The sequence below is a fragment of the Neopsephotus bourkii genome, unplaced genomic scaffold (genome assembly GCF_033783945.1).
Source record: "Neopsephotus bourkii isolate Nb327-2 ecotype Australia unplaced genomic scaffold, CSIRO-AGI_Nbou_v1 NB_855, whole genome shotgun sequence".
Taxonomy (NCBI): domain Eukaryota; kingdom Metazoa; phylum Chordata; class Aves; order Psittaciformes; family Psittacidae; genus Neopsephotus; species Neopsephotus bourkii.
In genome coordinates, this window is record NW_026901351.1 from 2,770,886 (window position 1) to 2,797,499 (window position 26,614).

Here is a 26,614-nt window from a genome sequence, read left to right on the forward strand (position 1 = left end):
TCGCTGTTACCTGAAAACTAAAACTACAGTCAGGTCTAGGGCTCGCACAAGAATGTGCAAATATATATCTTTTAAATCTGAAGGTTGATTTCAAATCCTATGTGTGTCTTAAGCCACCTCTCCTACAAGCTAAATCATTAATCCTAAGACATTTGATTCAGCCTCAGCACCATGCAGCATAGATGAAAACTAATAGGAAGAAGAAATACTGCAGTATCTTCCCTTTCTCTGACCAAGCCCCTAAACAGAAGAAAAATTGCATTACTGTGAGGTAAGAGTCATTAGGACGTTATTACATATTGTGCAATTATAATAATTTTAGTGCCTTTGTACTTGTAGACCAATGCAGAAGAATTAAAACAAGCTAAGAATTTCATTGTATACTTCATGCTGGTTCTTCACTCAACATTAAAATGAAAAATGATGGATTACTGTGTATTCTCAGTTGAAAAGCTGAAAACGTTTGATACACCTTTTTTCTTTTTTAAAGCATGTCTTTTGTAGTCAGCACGCTAAGCTTTTACGTACTAATCTAGTATATGCTGTTTTGAAGTCCCATGCAGAAAGTTTTACAGTCTGTTTTATACATGGTTTCTCTAATCTTTTCCGTTTGTTCAGATTTGGAAGAGTTCACTTGCCCTTTCTCAGATGTGATAATTGTAGTACTGTATTTTATGGTTTGAGTTTTGGTTGGTTTTTCAGCCCTAAATGTTTATGGTAGAATACATTTTGAAGACCTGTTTTAAATGCTAGTCTTATATACTTTAATATACTCTCAAGATTTGTTTTCTTGAAAGAAATCCAAGCCTGCAGGCTAAATTCTGTGAGCTTTATACAACTGTGCATGTCAGTGAAAAGTGTTACCTGCTGTTCTCATGTAACTACAGGGAACTCTGTGAAGCGGCATTTTATGTGCTGATAATTTGTATTCTGTTACTGATATGTTCACCATTCATGAACGCTATGTATGTATAACAAAAGAGCTGCAACTGATGTTTTCTGAATGTCAAATAACATCTAGATTTAAAGAAAAAATGTGCCACTTTAATGGAAGGTTTGTCTGGTTTGTCTTTTTGTTGTTTTTTAATTCAATATGTAGAACGATTAAACTGGAACAAGTGATAGAGTAGATACATTTTAACTTTCATTTAAGATTGGCTTAATTTGGCTTAGTTTAGATAATTTAGAAATTTCTTAACTAACCTAAAATTATAAAGTTCATACTGAAATAGACTCCCAATTCTGTAAGCATTAACTGCTTCATTTTATCTGTACATAGCTCCTTTTATTTCCATTTTTTAGTTTAATAGCATACACCAAACAATCTGTACTTGTTTAAGCTTAGAAAATTGGTTACACTGCTGCAATTTTCAAGTCAAGCAGTCTTTGAAATCCTGCAAATTCTAAGAAATCAGATCAGTGCCTCCAAATGACAGTATCCTCATTGACCATGTTTGATTTCCTTATCAAGTTTAAATGTTAAAATATTACTGACTTTAAAGCAAAGAATGATTGCACCCATTTGTCTCAGGAGCTGAGAAGCAGTAAGAATAAGGTTCAAAGAAGTCTAAATTGGTGGGGAGTGTTTTGGGGTTTGTTTTTTTTTTTCCTTGCGAGTGAAGTACGTTAGGAAAGAAAACAACATCTGCTAGCATGGAGCTGTGAGAGATTTAAAAAAGCTGGGGTGAAATAATGATTAGAAATGCAATATAGAGCTGCAGTATAAGAAGCAAAGCCAAAGGCACTGAACAAGACAAATATGATTTAAGTAGAAGCACAGGTCTAATTACTAGGCTTATTTGATAGCTTAGAATTATAACCTGTAGAAGTTGATTCCTCACCAATTTTCTGGCCACAGAAAAGAATCTTACTAAGCATTGGTGGTAAAGTTAACATTCCTGTAGCTTATGATTATCCAAAATTTAGAAAGGCAGAAGATTTCTTGAAGTGATATTTGTGTATATACTCATAAGAAGGGTCTGTATCTGTAGACTTCCCCAAAGTGGAACATACATAATCACCAGCACATTCCATAGAAGGCACATAGGGAACTATTACACTGATTTATTTTAAGCATGCCTTTTAAAATTAATAGTTTTTTTCTTGATCACATATATTTTAAATTGGACTACAGGGATTAAAAAATAAGTGTTGTAACTGCAACTTTCCAATAAATGAAACAATGCCATGCAGTTATTTGCTGATAATTCAAGAAGACTTTTGGTGGAATGACTCTTGGTCACATGGCTTTGTAGAGAGGAGCAAAACCACTACACTGTTCTTAGCTTTGCTCTCTGCCTGGCAGCCTTCCTCATCCTGTGAGGTGCTGTTCAGTGTAGAAAGTTTTCTGACTTTGTGTTTTAAAGGGTGAGGTGGTAAGTAGTTATAGTAGTAGAATTTATTATTTATACAGCTACCATTTGCATTTTCAGTGCTATGTCCTGATTTCTGCTAAGACCTTCTGTCACACTAAAAATGCATTCTGAAGTCTCTGCACATTTGCGGAACAGCATTTTTAAGAACAGCTGATGACTGTGTTCAGTTTTCAGATGTTGCCTAAAAATATAGACTCACAAGTATAGCATTATTTGTAATATTTTCAGGTTTCTAAAATATCAGTGGCCTTTTAGAAGCAAAACTCATCCATCCTACCCTACAAAATAGAAGGGAATGTAGTGTTATTTAGTAACTGTGAACTTCTGTTTCACAAAGAGAATGAAATTTGACTCACATGTTTCACCTGGTGAGACTAAGGAGGAGGGACATCTTATGTTGCCTTTTGGATTTGCATTTAAGGTGCTGCAGGGACCACAGATGAACTGGGTTCCAGATATTGGACTCTTCTGGTAAATCTAGAAAAGCCTTACTTTTAGTGGTAAATCACTAAAAGCCTTAGGTGAAAGGATGCTTAGATGCCTTTTCCCACCTAAATACTTGTAAGGATATGGAGCTTAAACTCTATTTTAGCAAGTAAAATAAGGAATAATGGAACTTTATCCATCTTGTAGGGTTTGGGGGGATGGGATTCCATCTAGGTGTGTTTTGAAACAAGACAGGTGTTCAGTTTCAGATTAGACAACTCAATGTAGAACTCAAAAAGTGTCTGTGTACACATAAACTAGATATAATCATAGAATAGTTAGGGTTGGAAAGGACCTTAAGATCATTTCCACACCCAGTGGAGAGGCAGTTATTTTTCTCAATGAAGCCTGGAGAGCAATTCTGCTTACTCAAGCCAGGTGAATCATACCTTCAGTTCCGTTGAGTCGATGTCTGTTGTCTTCAGTGGGAATACAACTGTCTACTTCATAGTAGTATTGACATGCCAAAGTATGGTGTCAAGCTGAATTCCAGGTAAGCTACTTCCATTCTTGGAAGTGGTCTTCTCCTAAGGATGGAATCAGGAGGCAGTGAAGCTTGAAATGTGTAAGGCTTCAAAAACTCACAAATCTGCTCTTTAAGTAAAAAAAAAAAACCAAAACAAAACAACACTTTAAAGTCCTGTGATTCCCTGTCAGATGGACAGACTCTGGCCCCATTCCTGTCAGGTTTAAATATTTCTGCAGGGATCCTAGGGAGAAAAGATTTTGCCAAAGATTTCCTCCTACACAGTCTGATGTTTCCCCTGTGTATTCACAGAAGAGCTGTTCATTGTTTCTCTTACAACATTTGATTACTTCAGGATCGTTTTGTTTTGGATATTTGTTTTTTTCCTTAGTCTCCTAATTGTGTCCTACTTGGGAATGGTATAAAGCATGGTGTTCCAAGTATTTTAAGGGAATGTAAGGATTTTTTGGCAAAAGTTGAATAGCAGTGTTGAGACCCTTTGTTTTTCAGTTGGAGTTAAAATATTGGGTAGAGAAAAACATTAATTACATGTAATCACCTGCATTACAGGGAAACAAAACGGATTCATGTTTGTTTGTCTTCTAAAAGAGTGCCACAATTGTGAAGCAGCCAGTGAGGAGTTTCTCCTTGTAAACCTGTCACTGAACCTCTGAACTGCCTTAACAATGGCCTCATTAATTTAAGTACTACTCAGTGTCATATCTGCTTTTACATATCCTTATTAGTGGGTAAGGGGAAGGAAAATTGTTTTATTCGTCTAACATAATTTAAAGATGAAATTTGAAGGTCTGTGACCTTGCTCTGAGATATTGCTCCGAGGTCTCTTATATACAGAGAGGGCTTATTTTTTCTCTATTTCTTTTTTTTTTTTTTTTTTTAAAGGAGCTTTGTTGGTTCTCTAATATGACCAAGGCTGGTAAATGTGGAACTGTTTATAAGCTTTATTTTTGTTCACGATAAAAACCCTCTTCAGATTAATGAGTCATTGGTGCCTCAGCATCTGCTTCCAAAACTGGGGAGTTTGTGAAAGAAACTGAGGAGAAATACAAGGATAAAAATAAATAATTTTTTTCAAGTTGGGGAATAAACACAAAGGATTGAAGAACTGTTACAGGAATGTTCATTTACTGGAGCAAATTGACATATTAAGTCACAGATATAATGAAGATACTTTTTTAAGTAAACATTTAGAGAAACTAAACTGTTTTTTTGGTCTTACAAAAAACTTGTTAAGGCACAATATATTGAAATGCAAGTGTCAGAATTCCTATTTAAAACAGATATTTCTATCACAGATTAGAAACAGTACCCTCTTACATGGAAGAATATCTTGTAAATTGTAGCCATCAGGTATCACAGTTTTATAGTACCTGGGTTTATACCAGGTGCTGTAGGTTAACCTCCTGTACTTTTTTTCAGTTGAGTGTACCAGTTCTCTGTAACTCTAAGAGAAATCCATTACCTCTTTTTTCTCATTAGCATCCTGTTGCATCCTGGCACAAAACAGTGCAATCTGAGACACAGCTCAAAAGTCACTGAGTTCCTCCTGCGTTACAGCAACTAGCACCTAATATGAGGCTCTTAAAATTATTGAAGTATGTTGTTAATATTTCAGTATGGATATTTTTATTTGTATTTTTAGGATAAGACTCTTCTCTCCATAGATGGTAGAAGTAGGCTTTTCTCCATTGCAGTCTGCATTTTAGAATCATAGAATCATAGAATAGTTAGGGTTGGAAAGGACCTTAAGATCATCAAGTTCCAACCCCCCTGCCATGGGCAGGGACACCTTGCTCTAAACCATATTACCCAAGGCCTCATCCAACCTGGCCTTTAAGGCGGGTATGTGAGAAAGGCATCATAGTTAACCCAACGACAACAGGTTTCATAGCTAATAAGTGAAGAATGTGGATTATGGATATGATTATCATCCTGGATTTGCTCTTGGGTTTTTTTCTGATACTGCTAGCAGAGCAATTCCAATCTGGCTGCTGATTCTCTCAAAAACCTAGACAAATTACATCCTGATCAGTAACCCTACAAAACCAGGAAACAGTGCACAGACATCCAGTGACTTTGTTGCACCTTTTGTCTGCAAATATACAGATGATAGATGGTGTTTGGGAACATCAGTACCTTTCTGCAGTATGTCAGCTGGCTGGTACTCAAAACTGGACTGTCTGTACAAGTATGTCAACCCAAATGAAATTAGCCTGAGATAAGAAGTGGTTAACAGGTGGCAAGATACTTATTGAGGAGGAATAGATAATCCAGCAAAGACAGTAAGAGAAATGAGGAAATCTGCCTGGGACCAGAAACTTAAGGACATAATAATACCTATCCAGTGTCAGACAGAAGGATACCTAGTCAGGTGCTGTTTCTCCAGTACCATTTGCCAATAAGTCTGAGAAAAATTGGATAACTTATAATGTATTTCCAAATTTGTGATGTTTTTGTTAGGTGGACTTCAGTGGCTATTTCTTCCATTAATCCTTCAAGTAATTTTTAAACTGATGTAAACTTTTAGCATTCTCTCACAAAGAGTTTAGCATCTTAATTGCATGCTATGTAAAGAAACCTTTTGTTGTATCTGCTGCCTCCTAGGTCTTTCTCATCTTTCTTATCTTGGGAGAGACAGTGAATACACTATTTGTTCTTTCCCATAACATGCATGATTTTATAGAACTCAAGTATATCTCTCTCATTCGTCCCATTTCTAGGTTGAAGAATTCAGAAGGTATTCGATATTTTGATTGCCCCCATTTTCTTTCTCCATGTTTTTTCCCGTTCTAGCATAGTCTTTGTTTTTAATTTATTCCACCTCTCCTCTCCCACACTCCTTCCACCTCCCCCCTCCCACACTCCTTCCACCTCCCCCATGTCCTCTCTGGGGAGACGAAAACTACGCATATTACTAAGCATCACAACACAATTTTTGCAAAGGCTGTTCAGAACTTATCCAGCATTTCATTCAGCTATTGTAAATCCAAGATTCTGTCCCTGAGAACTCATGACTTTTTGTAAAATTAAGATTTCTTTTTTGTTGTTTTCCTCAATGCATCACTCTGTATTTATCCACATTACAGGTCACCTGTGTTTTTATACCACAGTCACTCAGTACTGCAGGGCCCTTTTGCAACTCTTCATGATTTGTACTCATTGCTGAAATTGGTCAGAGTGAGCAAAGCGTCTGGGGTGGGTTCTTGGACAGATGTGAGAGCACAGCTGGAAGCAGAACTGGAACTGAACAGGCAGGGGGGGAAGTAAGGTAGTTAGATCTGCAGACTGTTTGGAGAAAATTGGGCAGAGAGGTGGAGAGGTGGGGCAGGCAGGTGGACAGTGGAGACTGCAGACACTGCATGCAGAAATGCAAGCTGCAGTTCAAAAGTATTATAAAGCATGAGAGAAAAAGGAGTCAAACACAGGTTTACAGGTGGTATGGGTGGTATCATAGTGTGAAAATCTTATTTATTGTGTAAAACTGAAACTATTCTTTCAGGATGTTAACTTCTCTGCACTTATCTATACAATCTCTGCTTATGCAATGTGCTGTAAGAGATTAACAGACTTGCCGTAAGTAGAGTTGGTAATGGAAAAAGAAAAAAAATTGACAGAGATGTCTCTATTAAAATCATGCCAGTCACACATAAATCTCTTATGCATGTGCATCTCCACTGCCTATTTCCTTACCTTTGCGTATGATTCATTATAAAGCAGAACAGGAATTATATGATTGTTAAGTTCCACAGAAGTGGAAAGAAAAAAGAACATTAGAAAAAGTCATACATTCTTATTAATATATATTATGTGCTGCAATGAAATCATTTTTACCCAAGTATAAAATTACCTAGATAATAGATTTATGAACAGTAAGAAAAGATGGAAAATATGTTGTCTGTTGAAAACTTCTGTGAGGATAGGACTTGATAAGAATGTTCTTTATATTGAATTGTATGAAGCATTGCAATATTTTTTAGCAACTGAAGTTTTATTTATTTTATCAGACATTGAATATGTATTTAATTAGATAAAATCCAATGCATCAGCACATTTTACTACCAGGAATACAAAGTACAATCACCATGACATACAATCTGCTGTAAATTTTGCTTCGCTTCCTGTTGAAGATATGTCTCACACGCTGGGACTCAATAAAACAAAAGCACCAATTTCAGATACACCTTAGAAAGCTTTTTTTCCATACAGACTTTGTTTTCCTCATACATCAAGAAGCAGCACTAAGGCTTCTACGTTGCTGGGGGTTTTCTTAATGCAGTATAAGATTCCAAGCTCTAATACACATAGTCATGGATTAACATAAACTTTTTTTTTTTGGTAAGGGTATTTGCTATCATGAGTTTGGCTGATCTTTGCTCGGGTTGGTTGGGTTTTTTTTTTCTGTTTGTTTCCTTTTTTTTTCTTTTTTCTTTTTTTAAGTTGCTTCATGGTGTAAATGGTCACAAACTGTCTGAATTAAAATCATAGAATGGTTTAGATTGGAAGGGACTTTAAAGCTCATCCAGTTCCAGCCCCTTGCCATGCCTAGCAGCACTTTCCACTAGACAGGTTGCTCGAAGCTCCATCCAACCTGGCCTTGAGCACTTCCGGGGGTTGGGTAGCCACAGCTTCTCTGGGCAACTTGTGCCAGGGCCTCACCACCCTCATTGTGAAAAAATCCTTCCTTACGTTTAATCTAAATGTACCCTCTTTCAATTTGATAGAATCATAAATAATAATAAACCCTTCTTAGAGCTAGATTATTCCCAGCTGTATACAACATGGAGTTTTACCCTGTTCTCCAAAGTCTTGGGTACTAACCACTGTCAGTGACAGCATACTGGAACAGATGTTCAGCTTTTTTGCTCAGCATGGTATTTCCTATACTGTCAGTTTCCTTTTTAGACCTTGTTATACATATTTTCAGACTTCAGAAATATGTGGTTTTACTTGGGTCTCCTCTAGGATTATTTTCTTTTTCTTCCCTTCTCTATTTAATCATCATTCTTCTTTCAGCATTGCAGAACTTCAGTGAATTTTGAAATTAGGTTCCCATCTTTTTCTAATGCTTCTTTGTCTTGATTTCTCTATTTTCCTTGATGATTATTTTTTTTTCTTTTTTTTTTTTTCTTTTTTTTTTTTACATATACTTGTCAACCATGTTCTCCCCTTGGAATCGAAAAGGTTTCTGCTCTATGGAAATACACCTGTGCCTCACACCTCCATTTCTGCACACTTCTCTGGTATTTTTGATTCCCTGCAGGGGTGGTTCTACACATTATTCCATGCTTCCTCAGAACAAAGGACAAAAGACTGAACAAGGGGGAAAAGGGAGACACAATGACCTGTTCCTTTTAAATACTTGATACTCACTGACAAACCAACAGTACTCCTGCAACATAATTGGAATAGCTTTAAAAAAAAAAAAAAGAAAAAATGTTTTTAGAAGGCAGTCCTTAGGGATTATATTTTGGAGAACACTTTAGTTTATGGGGGAAACTGAGTACTGCTTGTCCATCAGAATTCTTGCACAGATTTGTGGTAAAGATTGCTTCCTGGCAGTGAACTTTTCAAGGAATTTACCTTGGAAAAATTAAGAATTCCGGTAGTGTCAGGGGTAAAAATATAGGATAAAGGATAAAAGATGACAGAGCTAGAGACAAAAAATTTGTTCTTTCCCTGCCGTATGAGAATATTGGAAATAAATCATTCCCAGAGTATATTTTCAAGTGATCAAAATATAGTTAGATTCCTTATGTATTTTCATGCAGATGGTCAGAGGCATATTCTTGATGCAAGGGCCTCCTAGCACTAAATTTAAAATCTCTGCTCTGAAAGTATAGCTGTGTTAAAACAGTTCAAAGTGTATGTTATCAAACACAATTAATATGAGCAAATATACATGTTTTTCTCCAGTCATTTTAAGAAATGGTCAAAATATTTCAGCTGAAATTTTATTAAGATTGTAGTCAGAAATTTCCTGATGTAGAAATTTTTAGCTCAAGTCACTGAAGCTTGAGACTGCATAATTAAATTGGAAATAAATATAATGCATATAAATAGTAAATACAAGAAGTGTAAATAGAATGTGGTGGAAAGCTTGACAAATTTACAAACATGATAATAAACTCTTGCCCCAGCTGTAGACTCTTAACACCGGAATGTGAATTTGTTTCTTAAGTTTAAAGATACTTCTGTTTTATTGTCCTGACCTTCTATTAGCAGCCTATAGCTGGTCTATTGTTATGCATGTTCTGACAGAGTGTGCATACTGCAGTGAAGTATAGATGCTCTTCAGGTGTAGAATAAAGTATTTACTATTTCCATATTTAGATACAGGACAATTTTTCAATGACATGCCTTGTAATTGCTTAATCAGAAAGGTTATATAAAATAGTTTTAGCAGTAGGGGGGTTTCTGATTAACTGATAATGGAGCAAACCCATATCACAGACTATTTTGATAATTTTGCCTTGATTACCAAATAGTAGTCTGAACTTTTCCAAGAAACATATCAAAGTTTCTAAGTCTGATATTTATCCATGGTATAGAAACACTGCAAGAAACGGCAGTGTTAGCCTTCCTGTACTGTCTTTCCATTTTTTGTCATCCCTTTTTAAGATCACTCCACTTACCAGAAAATTGACCAGTACTTCAGGTATACACCTCCAGCACAAAAGTTGTGTAGGCTCTTGAATTACAGTTTTGTTTTGTCATTCCTGCATCCATAGGCTGTATATATTTTGACATCATCTAATCCAATAGCAGGATTAGATAGGTCAGCCTTTAATCATGACTGATGTTTTATTTATATTGTTTTCAAACACAAAGTTGTTTAAGAGTTTAACTATGCTCTTTGAAGCATATGCAAAAATCTTTGCCTGTAAAATAATCTATTCTCTTTCCTATTCCAACAAAACCAGTGTTGTAAAGAAAAGGGCTACTGTATAATACTTTCTTTTTTTTTTTAACTGAAACAGACTTCATCTTTATTTTGGTCATCTCTTATTAAAATTGGAAAAAGTCTAAATTATCATCTCCTCTAGGAGAGAGAGAAAATAGACTTGACAGCAGCCCACAATTTAGTTTCTTACAGTTTTAATGTTACAAAATTGTCATTAAATATGTATTTGTTAACATAGCTAAAATATAGTATTGTGAAAGAAATTAGAATGTCCATCAGAATAGTTCATTAATCTTCTAAATGGACTCTTCTACTATTTGTTGCTTTCTTGATAAGCATACAAGCTTTAATTGTTTGAAATAGGAATGCAGGAATGCAAGTGGAAGTTATAAATTCAGAGGTTTTTTTTATTATAGAAAAATTAGACTATTTACTATAAGACTGGTAATTGCTTATGGAGGTTTTAGTATAATTGATTTTTTTACTTTTGACTTTGTATGTATAGTAAAAGTTCTACTACAATTTTCTGTTCAATAAAAAATGTAGTTCATTTGATTAAAAACATGCAATCTAATATTTTTCATGGCTGGTAAAAGGAGTTAGTAAATCCTTTTGGAAATGAAGAATAAATTGTTTGTATCTATATCTAACTTTATGCTGGTAATGCTGTCAAATAGATTGTCTTTCTATCCTTAAAACAGAGGTATAGTCAAGTAAAGAAAGGAGGACAGGCTCACAAGACTACATTTTTTTGCCTAATAGAATCACATAGGGTATATTTAAATTATAAGAAATACATCTACCATCAAAACCTCACCTGCTAAATGTACTTAATCTTCTGTCATATAATTCTAAAAGGTTTTGACTTACAGATCTAAATTTTCTTGTAAACCTTGAGTGCACTGACAATGCTGGATTTTGTTTTGCTGAACTAAAAATACATGGATTTGACACAATATATTCCAAATGACTCTAAAATATATCTGTGTGTTTTATCTTCATGCAAGTCAAAGAGTTTATGAGATCCATTTAAAGCAGGCTTTTCAATAAAGAAAAAGAAAAGATGCTTTAGGGGTAAAAATAACTGAATATTAAGTTCTCATAGGAGAAGATGCAAAGGCTTGTTGATCTTTCAAAAAAAAAAGACAAAATATTTTTCTAAGTATTTACATCAGGTTGTTTGGAGTTCTTTATTGTTTGTTTTTTTTCATTATTCGTCATTCCTGTGTAGAAAGTAGCAGGAAAATAACTGCGTCCAGATTTTCCAAAGGAACACAAAAGGAATTCAGGACTTTGTTCACATTTGTTTGGAAATTGAAGGACTATTCATTTATCCATATACATTGTCATTAATAGAGCAGTTAATCCCAAGTCAGTATATCAGTGTGCTGCAGGTATAGAAGTTTACATCAGACCACTTCCACTCACCAGAAGTGAATATGGTCTGAGGCCTGGTTGTTGAACCTCTTTTGACAATATGCCATTTATCCCAGAGCAGGTTTTCAAAAAAGAGTTTCCAAACATGTCAAAGTTTTCTGTGCAAAAATCTTTGGAAATACCTTTAACTTTTTCATCAGAAATGTGGCACTTTGTTATTGTTCCATTCCCCACCATGTGCAAGCTGCTGGGTTGGACACCTTTACCCATCTCTGGTATTGCAATATAAATGGCTGGCTCTCGTGCCAGAAGGCTTCTGGGAAAGGCCAAGGCTGTAGTGCCCCTTCACCCTTTGTAACTTTAAGAACCATTAAGTAGATTTTAAGAGATACTAAGTAGACTTTAATGTGTAATTTGAAATAAGTACCAAGGGCGTAGGATTTGTACATTTGCTGACATGTTTGACAGTCATCTACATCTGTGTTTCACTCTGCATCACTTCTAGCTCATGCAAATGCAGTCATTTTCAAGTTCCAAGTACACTGGGCTGACTCTGTGTCAAAGAATAGTTTATGCAAGTGGATGAACTGTGTTCATGTCTGATTTCTAAGTGTGAATAATGAATTCTAGTTCAGTGTCTTCTTTTTTTTTTTTTAGTTTAGCTTCTTGTTTTGTTTCAGAATAATAATTACTCATAAAAGTTCAACAAAACTGCACTTCCTTATTTGAAACAGTACTCTGGTGTCCTGATTGTTTTTAACAGTATGCAGTAAATCTGGTGAAACAGAAGTGTAGTGGTTATGTATTTAAGAAGAAAAAAGTGTAATTTCTGCCTGCTGTCATGATAAACTAAGCAATTTACTAGCATTGGAGCCAGCTTTATTCTTCTGTAGAATTTGTTAATGAATTTCAAGATGCAGGTCCCATCACCCATTTGCAATGTGTCTGAGTTAATTACCTGGTAATATAGGTCTCCTAATGCAAAGTATCTAAAGATTGTTAGATCTGGCATTTTTATTTTCTTTGAATATCCCATCTGTCATCATGAACAATAAGCATTTATCTTTACCTTTAGATAACAAGGCAAGCTACATTTTTGTCTTGGCTCTTCTTCATGATGGAAGTGCCCTCCTTGTGGGAGATTTTAACCATGAATCAGAAAATGTATAGTAGGTGTAAGACATGAAATAAAATCGATATATTTTTCTGAGGCATGTCACTGGTTAAGTGACAAAAAATATTCTGATAGTCACTGAAAAAGAAAAGGCAAAGGTACATTTGAACCTGTCAGTTCTACACATTCCTGTTATCCCTTTAGGGGATATCATACAACTTGACACCAACATTTAAGCTTTGAAAATTATGAGCTCATCTATTTCAAATGGGATGTCACATGTTCCCAAGCCTTTGCCATTACTTATAATGGAAGACAGGATGATCACTTTTGTCACATATTGATAGTGAATAAGACCTTTTTTCTTTTTTTCTTGTTTCAGAATGAAGAACAAATTTTGGTATTTTGAATTTGGCACTTCGGAAACTTTCTCAGCCACCTGTAAGAAGCTGCATGAATCTGTAGAAATAGAAGTAAGAAACTAATTGTTGCCTTTATCCTTGAAATGTCGCTAGTTTAGCTGAAATGCAGGGAGCAAGGGTGCAAAGTGCCTGAATCCAACAAGGCAAAGCAGTGCACATCCTTTCGATCCTCTATTCCAAAATATTATTTTTATCATGTCTATTTGTAGTGTAGCCCTGCACACTAGAACAAAGTTCAGTTTGATGATTAGTGAAGTCTTAATACAGTAGACAAGGTCAAGAGGTGAAATGTAACATTAGAAATCAATAGGGAGAGTGGCTAGGTCAGATGGAAAAATGAAAGACTGTTGGAGGGAGTGAGAGCTGCTGCAGGATTAAAATTAAAAAAGAAAAAAAATCTTATTATTTCTAGGTCCCAAGTTTTTATAACCTTTAAAACTCAATTCCCTAAAATTGTACTTACTTTCCTGAATAAAGGTTAAAGAATATATATATTTTTGGAATCATTCCCCTTCATTAAATAGCTTTTCTTTCTGCACAAGGGGTCATCTTTCCATTATACATTGAACATTAACTGAAAAGACACAGGATAGTTATAGACAAAATAGGAATTTAAAATAATGTGCCACTGCTACTTTGATGGCTGGTAGAATAAGTGTCTAAGTTACATAAACTGTTTGGGGGGATGGTGTCTAAAAATGAGTAAACTAAAAATGTTCACTGAGTGAAAGTACAAACCTGAGAATTTAAGTTAAATAATGAAATAATTTCTCAAGAGGATTGTGGTACTTTTCCTTTCTAATAGTAATGAGAAACTGCTCATGTCAATGCAGTATTTGTATAGTAGCATGAGACACTTGGAGAGGTATGGTGAGAGCTGTCAGAGTTTGGTCAAAGCCTGTCTGAAATAATCTGAAGGGGCCATGGATCTGGTAGTAGAACAGCAGCGAAGAAAACTGAGACTGAAACTGTAAGACCTGTGGTGCCAGACTTTCCTATTATGCTGTTATGTCTTCTTCAAGTGGAAACATGCTCCACAGGGGTTAGATTAAAAAATTAAAATCCCCAATAATCAACCAAACAAGAACCCCAGAAAAAAAACAAACCAAAAAAACCTTGCTTCCCAAAACAGTACTTCACACATGTGGTTTTAAAATATTTTGTTAGTTATTGGAATAAATGCTTACCTGGTTTGATATGATTCATATATGCTGCAAGTTAAATGTACCTTTTGGTTAAATACGAATTGAAGGTCAGGCTTTCCTAAGAAAATATTTCTATCCAGCAAAAGTCTTACATAGCCCAGTACTTATTAAGATGTGATCTTAAACCATCTGATTGTAACCATTGAAATGTTAACATCCCAAAATAAAGAAGTTTGCATACACGTTTGTGATGCTGCTGATAGCAATTGTGTAATTATTACCAATTCAAATCACTAATACCGTTATTACCATTGAAGTATTACATTGCCAGTATATGAGCCATGTTTGTTAATACTCTTCAACTATTCTGGTTGTTATTATTAGTCCTACAAATAGGGACAAAAAGCATAGGGGAAATAGTTTCCACAATGTTTACACAAGAAGTGTTAAGAGGTAGTTATTTACAGATTTATTTACAGTGAGTAAATTCCATCTAAATGAGTAGTATTTGGCAGTATGTTTGTATCTAATGTTTCTTCTTTGAACTTTATAGACACTTTGGAGTAGTGCTGTTTTCATCTTATTTTTAACCTGCTGCTCTTTGTTTGGGGACGTTACTGTAAATGAGAGCTTGATGCATGATACCACATTTCACTTTGAATAAAATACAGAAAGACTGCATTTACTCTGTAGCCAACTCTTGAATGAACAAAGCCCATGAAGATTAAGGATCTGTATCTCTGAGCTGGGAGACAGCAATCAAATGTTCTATGGGCAATTATTTATTCACCCTACATTTGATTTCTAACCTAATTAAGCTTGGTTTTCATTGATGTCTCATGTTCTGTATATTTTCCTATGTGTGAGATGCAGAACAAAGTTTGGACACTAAATTCTTACATTATCCAGAATAAGATATGTTTTTATTTCCAAACTGGGATCAGAAAAGTTGAGTAGAGACACATAGGTTCTAAAGGGGAAAGAAAAAAAAAAAAAAAAGAGGGCAAGGTTAAGGATTTTTTTAATGATAATGTGTCAGTAAATGGGGCTTAAGATTTTACAGTTTAGAGCACTTACTTTATTTCCACTTCATAAAAAAAAGAAAGGTGTGTGAAGGTATTTATGAGAGTAAGCATAGATGCAGTGCCAGTGGGGATGGCATAGTCCATACCTGCAGCGCTGTAAAACTATTGTGGGACCAGAGTGGCATCTTCTGGACTATCGGCTATTAATAGATGGGGGAAAGAAATTTAAATTATTATGTAGTTTTGCATTATATTGCACCTGGTTACACAGCAAAGCCTTAATCTCAGCTGTTTTCAGTCATGGCTATGTATATTCCTAAGGTGATCTGAAAATAATTGATAAATCAAAGCAGTGTAAAAGACAATGCCCAAAAATGGACTCAGACCATGAAAGAAGGCAAAAAGGAAATAGAAGCACTAGTGTTTATTATTAATCTAGGTAGGTATGCTCCACATTTTTAAAGCATGCTTATATTTTTAGCTGCATTGTTGCATTACTTGAAATCAAAAAAAGAAAAAAGAAAGAAAAGAAAAAAGAAAAAAGGAAAAAGGAAAAAGGAAAGAAAAGAGAAAAGAGAAAAGAGAAAAGAGAAGAGAGAAGAGAGAAGAGAGAAGAGAGAAAAGAGAAAAGAGAAGAGAAGAGAAGAGAAGAGAGAAGAGAAGAGAAGAGAAGAGAAGAGAAGAGAAGAGAAGAGAAGAGAAGAGAAGAGAAGAGAGAAAAAAAAAAGAAAAGAAAAGAAAAGAAAAGAAAAGAAAAGAAAAGAAAAGAAAAGAAAAGAAAAGAAAAGAAAAGAAAAGAAAAGAAAAGAAAAGAAAAGAAAAGAAAAGAAAAAAGAAAAGAAAAGAAAAGAAAAGAAAAGAGAAAAGAAGCAGAACGCATCTATGTTTTGTTGTTGTGGCATGTGAATGTGTTAGGACAACACAGAGCTACCTGTAGCGCAAACTTCTTGTCTGTGTATGAACAAAAGAAATCCTCCTTTACTAATTCAGAAAGTTCCTTGTCACTGAGGGATTCTGAGGCCTAGTCAAATAATTGTCTTAGTGTACTACCTGCTGTGTTCAATATTGAGTGAAAATGGAAGCCAGACCCTACTCTATCCTATTTCACAATTCTTCTTTTATTTAAATAATTCCAGTCAGTTTGGGGGACGCCAGACCTTTATAAATTAACAGCAGGGAAATACCAAAGGTGTCAGATTGCATATTTATCATCTTTTTCGTGTAATACTTAAATATGTATTAAGAAGTGACTGACATAAATTAGGCAGATTTCAGAAGCCACAGGCCGTGGCTTGTAGAGGACCCCCTTCTGCTTGACATTTCATCCTTGTCAAAGATCAAATTATTTTAATTTAGGCTGCAAATTATAAGAAATGAAGACTTCTTTGTGGGAATTCCCTGTGGTAATCTGACTTTTGTTGTTACTGCTGCTTGTCAGTGTGCAAAAGATATAATATGCATGCAAATAAGGTTAAAAAATATGTACTATCTAATTATCCAGCCAGTACATTCCACTTGAAGACAGTGGGAGGCCTGACACACAGTATGTGTTTGATTCATTGAGGCCTGCAGGGTATTTACACAAGATTACTTTTAATTATGAAATTAATATCTGTTTATCTAGAATGTATAGCAGTAAGTGAGCATACACATGAGCAGAATTTTTAATAAAATAAATCATCTTAATATTTAATACATATAAAATGAAGAGGGGACTAAGAATTTGCTTCCAAAATAATACTGAATCATAGAGTCACAGAATAGTTTGGGTTGGAAAGGACCTTAAGATCATCTAGTTCCAATCCCCCTGCCATGGGCAGGGACACCTCACACTAAACCATGCCACCCAAGGCTCTGTCCAGCCTGGCCTTGAACACCGTCAGGGATGGAGCATTCACAGCTTCTTTGAGCAACTTCACTGAAGACCCATGCCTTTTTTCTTGTAAGAAATGGGTTATTAAAAAGTTACACTTTCAAGTAAAGTAGTTGCCACAACTGCCAACTCACTTTCAGATATGTCTCTTGACTTTAAAGGTTTTCCTATATGAATGTAATCCACAGGTTTAACATTTAATTCTTGAAGAGCAAATACGAAATGGAAATCTAATGCTGAAATTGTTCTTTCTCCAGATTTACACTCTTACAAGAATTGAGAAGATGCCGTGTATGCATTATAATACAGTTCTGATTTGTAATCTCAGAAAGTTTCAGGGTAAATTAATAATTATGCGCAGTTATTTTTGAGTTGTACTTTGCTTTTCTTCTTCGAACATGCAATGGAGTTTTAGACAGAAAGGAAAAAGTGCCAGTGACCCACAGAGCAGTAAGCTGCAAGATGTCAGGGGACTATTACTGAAGCATGGTTAATTCTTTTTCCAGTTTTCTTCCTGATTATTGTGTATTGGAATTACAAAATAAGACACTTAATCAGTTTTAAATGCATGACTGGTTTCCTTACTGGCTTGCAGAGCATTGCACGAGTAGGATGTAATGCTCTTAAAAATATGCTGCTATACACTGTAAGGTGCATGTGACTTGCCAGTCTATCTATATATTTTATCTATGGTGGGAGGAATGAAGCTGATCTACCTCTAGCCAAGATACATCCTAGAAGATTTGCTGGTTCAGTGCACTAATAAGTGGACCTGTATTCTTTGCCTTCCACCTGCAGCTTCAACTGTAGTAATCTGAAGTTTGGTCTTTTTTTTTTTTTGTCTTTTTTTTTTGTCTTTTTTTTTTTTTTTAATGTAGAGGTTCTGCAGTATTTGCTATTCTTCTCCTAATCCTGAAACAAAGTGGATTGGGAGGACTTGATTTGGCTTGAGTAAATTGTAGTCAGTGAAGGCTAGCTGTGTCCTGTCAAGCTAGATACATCTCATCCAATGTATCTGTGTTTGCAAATGTTGTAGGCTTCTGCCACCTAAGAAGATGATGCAGTTTGTCATTGAACAGTCTAATAAGTTAAGGTCCCTGAGCCATTCTCCTGAAGTGAAAACTATAGTCCCTTTTTAAGACACAATTTGAAGCCAGATTTATCAAAGGAATGTGCATCTATAAAATGCTTCTATGTCCAGTTTTGCTACAGAAAGCAGGAAGAATATGCATTAGTGATACAATATTCCATACAGTAATAATTCCATCACCGAAGGAACTGTCCCATAGAATAAGATTTCTTCTGTGTGTACAGTATGTTTTGGAAGGCTTTTAGAGCACTGATACCTCTTCTTTGGCTCCATATCCTATGTTTTCCTTTGGCAACAATGCACATTTCAGAGAACTGGCTGATGGAGGTTCTGGGATACGAAATGCTGTAGTTGTGTCAGCATTTTTTTAATCCAGTTTTACTAATCTTTCCTCCCAGTAGGAGTTACTAGTCAGTCATAGCCCTGTGCTAATGTACTGGTTGTGCCTTTAGATTGATCTGATATCTGTGTGGTGTTCTGTGCTCTTAGGGCCTGCTTAGACCTTATCAGTGAAGCTGCATATGCTCTGTATGCAGGGACTTTTATATTTAGTTTTATATGGAAGGGACTCAGGTGTTATAATGACAAGTGTCATTACAAAATCATGAGACAGACAATTCACCTGGAACACGCTACAAAAACCTTCCAGTTATTGCTACAAAAATTTTTGTAGTATATTTTTTCCCTGCTAATAGCTGTAATGAAGCTGCAAATATATTTCACTTGGGTCAATGAATAGGTATCAGATAACAGGACTCTATCAAATTGTGCCACACTTAAGCAATCAAGAGCTGAATTAGAATCATGTTTTCCCTTCTGAATGAGGATTAGTTCCTATCTCATACCTCCTTTCCAGATATAAGTATATATCTTAGGTGTAAACATTGAGTAAACCTTTAACAGTGTTAAGAATGATGAACTGCCAAAGAAAAATATCTGATATGTAGAACACTCTGTTTTTGCTTTCTTTTTTTACTTTTCTCTCTTTTGTTTTTTTCTCCTTGCTTATCAGTGTGATGGGATTCAGCTAGACTTAATCAATATTTCTCTGGAAGGAATTGCCATTCTGAACATTCCAAGCATGCATGGTGGATCGAATCTTTGGGGAGAGACAAAGAAAAGACGTAGCCACCGTCGGACAGAAAATAAGAGGTCAGATAAAAGAACAACTGTCACAGATGCCAAGGAATTGAAGTTTGTATGCCAAGGTAGGCTTACAGATTACTATAGGCTATCTGGCTCCATACAGTCAACTCAGTTGTATAATTGCTCTTGTGATGTATTGTCTCTTGACAAGAGAAAGGGTAGACAGTTCTTGCCTATTTCTTTTCTTGTGCATTTAGCTATTTTGATGGGAAGCACTGGAGCAAGCATAAACAAAGATGTGCTGACAATTTCAGTCTGTATACTTGCTACCTTGCCTCAGATGTTACCTGTTCAGCAGACTAAGCACATCGTGTGGCACCATTTGCTACTGTGATACTCGGTCTAGAAGTACCTGGAGTTTTTGAAGTCAGAAAATGCTTACTGGGTATTTATGATGATGCTTAATGTCAGTATGCATAAAATTTGTGGATAATCATACGCTGATTCTAACAGGCTTCGGCCAGAGGCTGTGGAAAATTACTTCAGAGTAGCAAGAGCAAGATGCCTGTACATTTTATATTACTAGACTGTGATGCTCTGCACAATCCTTGAATGCATAGCCTGTAGCTGTCTTGTATGGGCCTGATCCATGGGCATTCCAAGGGCTTCTATATTTTCCTGGTTATTTGTCACATTTGCTCCATGAATTTTATTATTACTTATAACTCCTGAAGTAAATAGCAATCTTGTTCTACTTTGTAGTATCTGAATGCTATGCATTGTAACACATCGTTGCATGTGTCAAGTTCTAGTGATTATAAAACATCATTCTGTTCACACCAGGGGATGAACAGACCAAACTTTTTATCCTATGGAAAAGAGTATCTCTTGCTTCAGTGTCTTGCTGCTGCTTCTCGTTACTCAGACAGAGTAAAGATCAGGACTTTAACTGTCTGATGTTATTGTGATCCTTTTGCTGGGTTTGGATATCCTATTTTTACATTTCATCAGCAGTAATTTTTAAGTCACTAGTTACATCATAGTTAATTAATACGTATTGTTGTTTTAATCCAGCTGACTTACCTGGATGAGAAAAGTAGTTTTCTATGGCTAGAAGGTTGCAGTAGGTACTAGGACTCAAAATTCCTGTGTGTTTTAGCAATTTGACATGTTCTCAGTATCTCAAAGGAACTTAGCAATTTGCTGTCAGTGGAAGTCGTATCAGTTGCTAAGCTTCTGCATACACTACAATATTTTTATAATGTCCTGATGTTCCAGAGATGAAGGAAGGCTAGTGGGTAACGGACTTGCCAAAATTTTTCTTTTTCTGTTGCTTCTGAACATAGGGAGACAGGACATTTCACCCTTTTTATAATAGTGAGGCAAGATGTTATAACACCTTTAATTATTAAAGTTATGTATGTATTTGATACATATGTAGCTGATACCAATCTACAGACTATTTTTGCTGTATTAGAAGGGCACTGCTACACTTCATATCCTGGACAGGAGAAAATAAAATAATAATTAAAATATTAAAGACTCAATGGAAGATCCTACATTACCTATTGAAGTGTTCATAATGATAACATTAAGCACCTTACTTTAGAAAAACTAGTCTCATGACTTAGTTCCTAATCACTTTATATGCACTGTGGATGGAAGTAGCTTCAACCAAAAGGCAATTTCAAAGCAGGGTTTGACTTCTCAATATCATCAACTAAACCACCTCTGGGTGTGTGAATAGTATTATTGTTTACATCTAAAGAGGCGTTCCAGTGTTCAACAGGAGTATGCATTTCTGAGTTGTCCATTATTATTGCATTCCAGTTTACAATACTGAGTCTGCAAACTGGATTCCTTTTAAATGGGGGGGAGGTCACATGCTCTGACTGCAAATGGGTGTTCAGTCCATGGAACCAACTTAAAACTACTCAAAGTAAAGCTCAAAAATTAACGTGGTGTGTACATTTGTATACACTGGTGAGAACCAGCTGCTTTGCTCCTATTTTACAGTGCAAAGAAATGTCTTTTAGTTCTGCTGGCTAAGGTAGGCTCTTAAGGTTAGAGTATTCTTCTTCATGTCAGTATTCAAGATTATTGCTGAATAATGAAATTCAATCAATTTTATGTCTAGGCTTCTCAAATAGTTTTGATAAATCTATACCCACTGTGGAAATAACTGACTGTCACTTCTAAAGTGCTATGATTCCTTTACTAGCTTTGTACAAGCAAACCCAAGAGCCTGATACTGTTTAGCTGATTGTTTCCTTAGGCACATTTGGATTGTACTTTTTAGTTTAAAGAAAACATTTTACAAAACACTAATGCCTGGTACAGAAATAGGTATTGCTGTATTGAGAACCATGGTAAATACATACCTGCTTGTTTGGTTATCAGTTCCTTCTATTCTAAATAAAGCATCTAATCACTTGACAACTAAACACTGCACTCCCCAGGAGACAGTAATCAAACATTCTCACATTTTCATATGAAAATATATATATATATATCAGGGGTTTGTGGGGGTTTTGTTGTTTGGTTGTGGTTTTTAATCTTTTTATTGGGACTTCTGAGTGGCATGCGCATTTAGTTTTAGTCTTTTACAATTTCAGTGCAACTATGAGGTTTTTTAATTGTGTATCAGTCTATTCTTGTCTCTCTGCTTTTATGGTTTCTTAACTTGACCATAAATACATGAATTGAAGTTTAGTACTCAGAGTGTGAGCCCTTAAAAGGGATACTTGCATGGACTAGTGAAAGCTGTCTCCTCACTCTGGGTAGTTTGTTGCCTCTGAGCGTGTTGCATTCCTCTTCTTAGAACAGGAGGACTTTGCAGACTTCCAAAGAAAAAGAAACTGCTGTGAGATCCTGCTGCTGTCCTCACCCTGCTTTTATGTATATCAGCTAACATGAGCCATGTACATTCAACACGACCATCACTATATGAAAAATGGTTAAAGTTCTGCCAGATCTTTTTTCTTTCTTGCTTATCTGTATGATTCAGGGAAGGTGTATTCATCTGAACTTACTCCCCTCTTTTTTTTTCTGCTATCTACTCGTCACCTTGTTGATACAAAAAGACTTGTATTTTCCTTGCCCTTCCCATGCCCTCTGCTAGCCAGACCACAATTTGGACTTTGCTGGCCTCTAGCCAGACCACAATTTGGACTTTAAGTAATCAAATGGACATCTGCTTGGAAAACAATCTGATTCTATGCGCATAGTCTGGAAAATGATATATTGAAATGTAGCAATTTAATATGTGCACTATTTAAATACATTCCCTACTTATATCATTAGGAGTTGTGTATGTACACTAAAGAGCAAAATATGGCACTGACAGCATATAGGTATGTGTGTCTGCATATCATATTTCTGTCTAACTAGTAACTGCCTTTGATATTTCCATATAAAACACATTTGAAAATATATTTTTCTGATCAGCTTATAACTCATTGGAAATGAAATCTAATTCAGCTGTAATGTACTAAATATTATCCTAATCTTTTTAATGGAAAGAAATACTATAGTTTTCATTTTAGCTCCTCTGCAGAAGTATAGAGGGTCTCTCAACAAATGTTATTAGGGTAAAAAGCAGATCTTTTTTTCCTAACAATTCAATTTTAATTTATCATTACTGTTGTACAAAATCAGTGCATTAGCAAAAACTATAACTACAGATATATGTTACAATTCGTGAAAATGGATTATTTAATTAGCATTTTGACTTTATGAATCTGACACTTGCAATGTTTCCATTTGTTGTTTTATTTTAAAATCTTCTGGTATGTGCATACCTATGACATATCTATCCACAATCAATTTTTTTCTAGTACAGATTTTAGATGCGACTGTGAACTATCCTTGAAAATTAGTTGGACCAGATTTTTGTTTGGATATACACAGATATTCATAAATGCCAAAAATCAGTGCTTTAAAAAGATGAACATACTGCATAGAAACTAAATTATGAGTTGAGAAACATAAATGTAAATAACCGAGCTACTTGTTGTTTGGAAATTACATCCAAAACAGAAGTTAAATCATGACAACATATCTTACATGAAATATATATACCACTTAAGTGTTAAACAGCAGAATTTTCTTTCATGCAGAGTTACTAAATAAAATTTTCAAACCTTTTGTGACAAAAAGGAATTTTTATTTTTTTTTTTTTTTAAATCTCTGTAGTAACCTTTTTGCTCAGTGGAGTAGGCTTCCTTTGTCATGGATGTTGTTATGCTTTGGTTCACTGAAGTTCAGTTAAAAGACTGTCCTGAACTGGAATCTCTGAAAATTTAAAGTCTCTTAAGACTTTATTGCAAATATAGATGCAGCTTGTTTTTACATGAGTAGTCCCAGTCTCCTCAATGGACTCCTTCCTGAAGACAGTATCTGTGAACTATTAATGGGTGAAACCTTCAGCCTATAAATATTTCCGCGCAATACTTTCTTTTTTTTAGATGTCACAAGGCACAGTGATACTTTACTTACAAAGTTGGTCTGCACAGCTTGTTAAGAGCTGCAGTGAGGTATTACTCAGTAACATACCAGACTACTAGACAAATTCAAAACAATGTGCATTCATGTCACAGAACCTAGGCATGAACTAAACTTACAAATATGATTCAGTAGCTCCATGTGGAAATCTCTGTTAATAACTGCATTATGATTTTCTGAATGGAAATGAGGAAGATTTGGGAATGTGTATATGAACAGTTCACTACAGCTAAAAGCAGGGGACATGCAAAGACTGTGAAAGCCTTAAGACACTTCAAAATATATATAAGTAGTAAGAAATGAGAAAATACCTTTCTTATTAAGTGTCAAATTCCACTTTATGGGGGAGGGGGAGAATCTTATCCCAGGCTTCCCAGTATCCGGGGGATTCCTAATGAGTTCTCTAGGCAGGGGCTATCTCTTTGTGGGCTATCAGACTGATTTATGGAGGTTTTTCATAAACTACACTGTGGCCAGGTAAGATCATTGCTGGTTGTAATTCTCTAAATTGCATATTTTGACACATCATGAATTTTGAGATCTCTAAATATGAATTCATTTCATAAGTTAAAAAAGTTAGAAACTGTGTCCTATATCCACAATATATATGCTATATACACTGAATAGACACAGCGTATATTCAGTGTTGGTAGACTTTAGGTTATTTATAACATGATACAAAGTATGTACAGTGAACTCTCTATAATATTTTTATTAAATTATATGGATAATATGGTGGCTAGATAAGATAGTCACCCTTATTTTGTCTCTTTTTTAGGCAGTTTTAATCAGTGTAGCCAATTAACACATTACCATAAAGAAAAGTCCCTATAGCTGCTTCATAGCTTGTCTATGTTAAAACATTCAGCTTACAGAAACAATGTTGTTTAGACAGAGTATCTAAGTAAAAACATTTAATTGCTGCCTCAACAATCCTAGCTAGGTATTTTTGTGCACATACATATATAGCCTGATGAAAGCAAATAGTGATACCATCCAGTTCTGCAAATTTTAGTAATCAGTGTTGTAGTTTATTGATGTTAATTTTAGAGAAAGAAAGAAAAAGGTAAATTAAGTTGATCACAGTATCTATTAAAGAACCTGAGATAATACATTTGGTGATATTCAGATATTCAAAGAAGCAGAAATAAGTCTAACTAGTGACTAGATCAGTTAAGACATCAAAGAAAATAATAATTACACACTGTTCTGAGCTTGGCTCATACGAGAATGGATAACAGGATTGTATAAACATATTTTCACATTTGAGATAGCTTGCAAACCATTTATGGTCCTTTCTCAGGAATTGTCTACAAAAACTGAGGTATATGCCTCTATCCAAAACAATCAGGGCATATCTGTTGGAAGTACCTTACTGGGTAGTATACATAAATGATCATATTTCTGTGAAAAATAACAGGAAAAGATCACTGAACCTGAGAAAAGAGGAAGCATTGAACACAGTAAGAGGAAATATGTTGATGCATTTATTTATTTATTTATTTTAGAAAAAGTGAAGAGAAAGACAGCTTTCTTAGCCAAATTCTGCCTATAAAAGTGTTAGATAAGCAAAGAGACTGCCATCTGTTAAAATCTTCCTACACTTAAGGAAAAAAGATCATTTGTCTGTGATCATAAGGAAGAAGTAATGAAAGAATTGTAATGAAAATCTAACATTGGCGTTCTTTCCCTGATGCAAGAAACCCAAGACCTACAACTTGTCTAACACACAGATCAGAAAAATAAGAAACCACGTTTCCTTAAAAAACAGTAAAATAAATTCAAAAGGGTTGTGTCAGATTGTGTCTATCAGTTCCATAAAAATAAAAAAGTAAAAGGGAAAGGGGAACCATATATGTGCTTATCTGCCTGTTTAAGTAAGACTAATCTCTGACGACATATGTCAAAGCATATAGTTGAGAAAGTTCAGTAAGTTCAGAAGTTCAGAAAAGTCCATTACTATTTCAATGTAAACTAGTATAAAACTTGTGGAACTTATTTCTAGGATCTAAATTTAGGAAACATACATATAATGAGTTATAGCATTACATGAATCTGAAATGCTTTGGCTCTCTTACCCTCTTAATTTAGTTATATACATGAATTTCTTTGCTTGGAAAATAATAAAAAAATTATAGGTGTATGGAATTTTAATCTCTTTCCTAAATTTTGTTTAATTGCTCTAAAAATAGCAGCATTTTTTGTGTGTTTTATCACTTTATTTTCTGTCCTTGCTTGAAACTAGGAAGGCAGAGAAATACCCTAAATAAATAAATAGCAAAGTTAACCCTTCTAATCCAGATACTTCTACCAAGTTTAAACATTAGGAAAACAATCCTACATTTATTCAGACTTTTTTTTTTCCAGTCCAAGCATGCGCCATAGCTGTTCTGAACATTTTAAAGCATAAATTAAAGCGTTAATCTAAATTTCACATATTTCTTTGTGGAGTTTCTTGTACAATTACATTAGCTTATGTTGTTCTTTCAGTAAATCAACTCCTTATGAGACCTGTTAAAGTTAGGATGACTCCAATGTCAGTATCTAAAAATCAACCCTATAGGTAGTAGATAGTCACCTCAAGATGCTTATCCCATACTCAAATAAGGGTAAGCAGAATGCAGTGCTCACTGGAGGTGACTCTCCATATATTGTAAGTGGAGCCTAAGTAATAGGCCAGGTTAGACAACAAAGTTACAGCTGACTAAATGGTGAGATAAATATCTGCAT

The 26,614-nt window shown here is 35.1% G+C and overlaps 1 protein-coding gene across 15 annotated transcripts in view; it reads left to right on the forward strand.

The window, feature by feature from the left end:
* The window catches only part of DGKB (diacylglycerol kinase beta), a 476,877-nt gene that overhangs the window by 377,278 nt on the left and 72,985 nt on the right, over positions 1 to 26,614 (forward strand). For all 15 annotated transcript variants that reach the window (XM_061356469.1, XM_061356463.1, XM_061356472.1 and 12 more), the window contains 2 exons: positions 13,123 to 13,213; positions 19,308 to 19,503. In XM_061356469.1, coding sequence (XP_061212453.1) covers positions 13,123 to 13,213; positions 19,308 to 19,503 — 287 coding nt within the window. The remainder of the gene's footprint in view (positions 1 to 13,122; positions 13,214 to 19,307; positions 19,504 to 26,614) is intronic.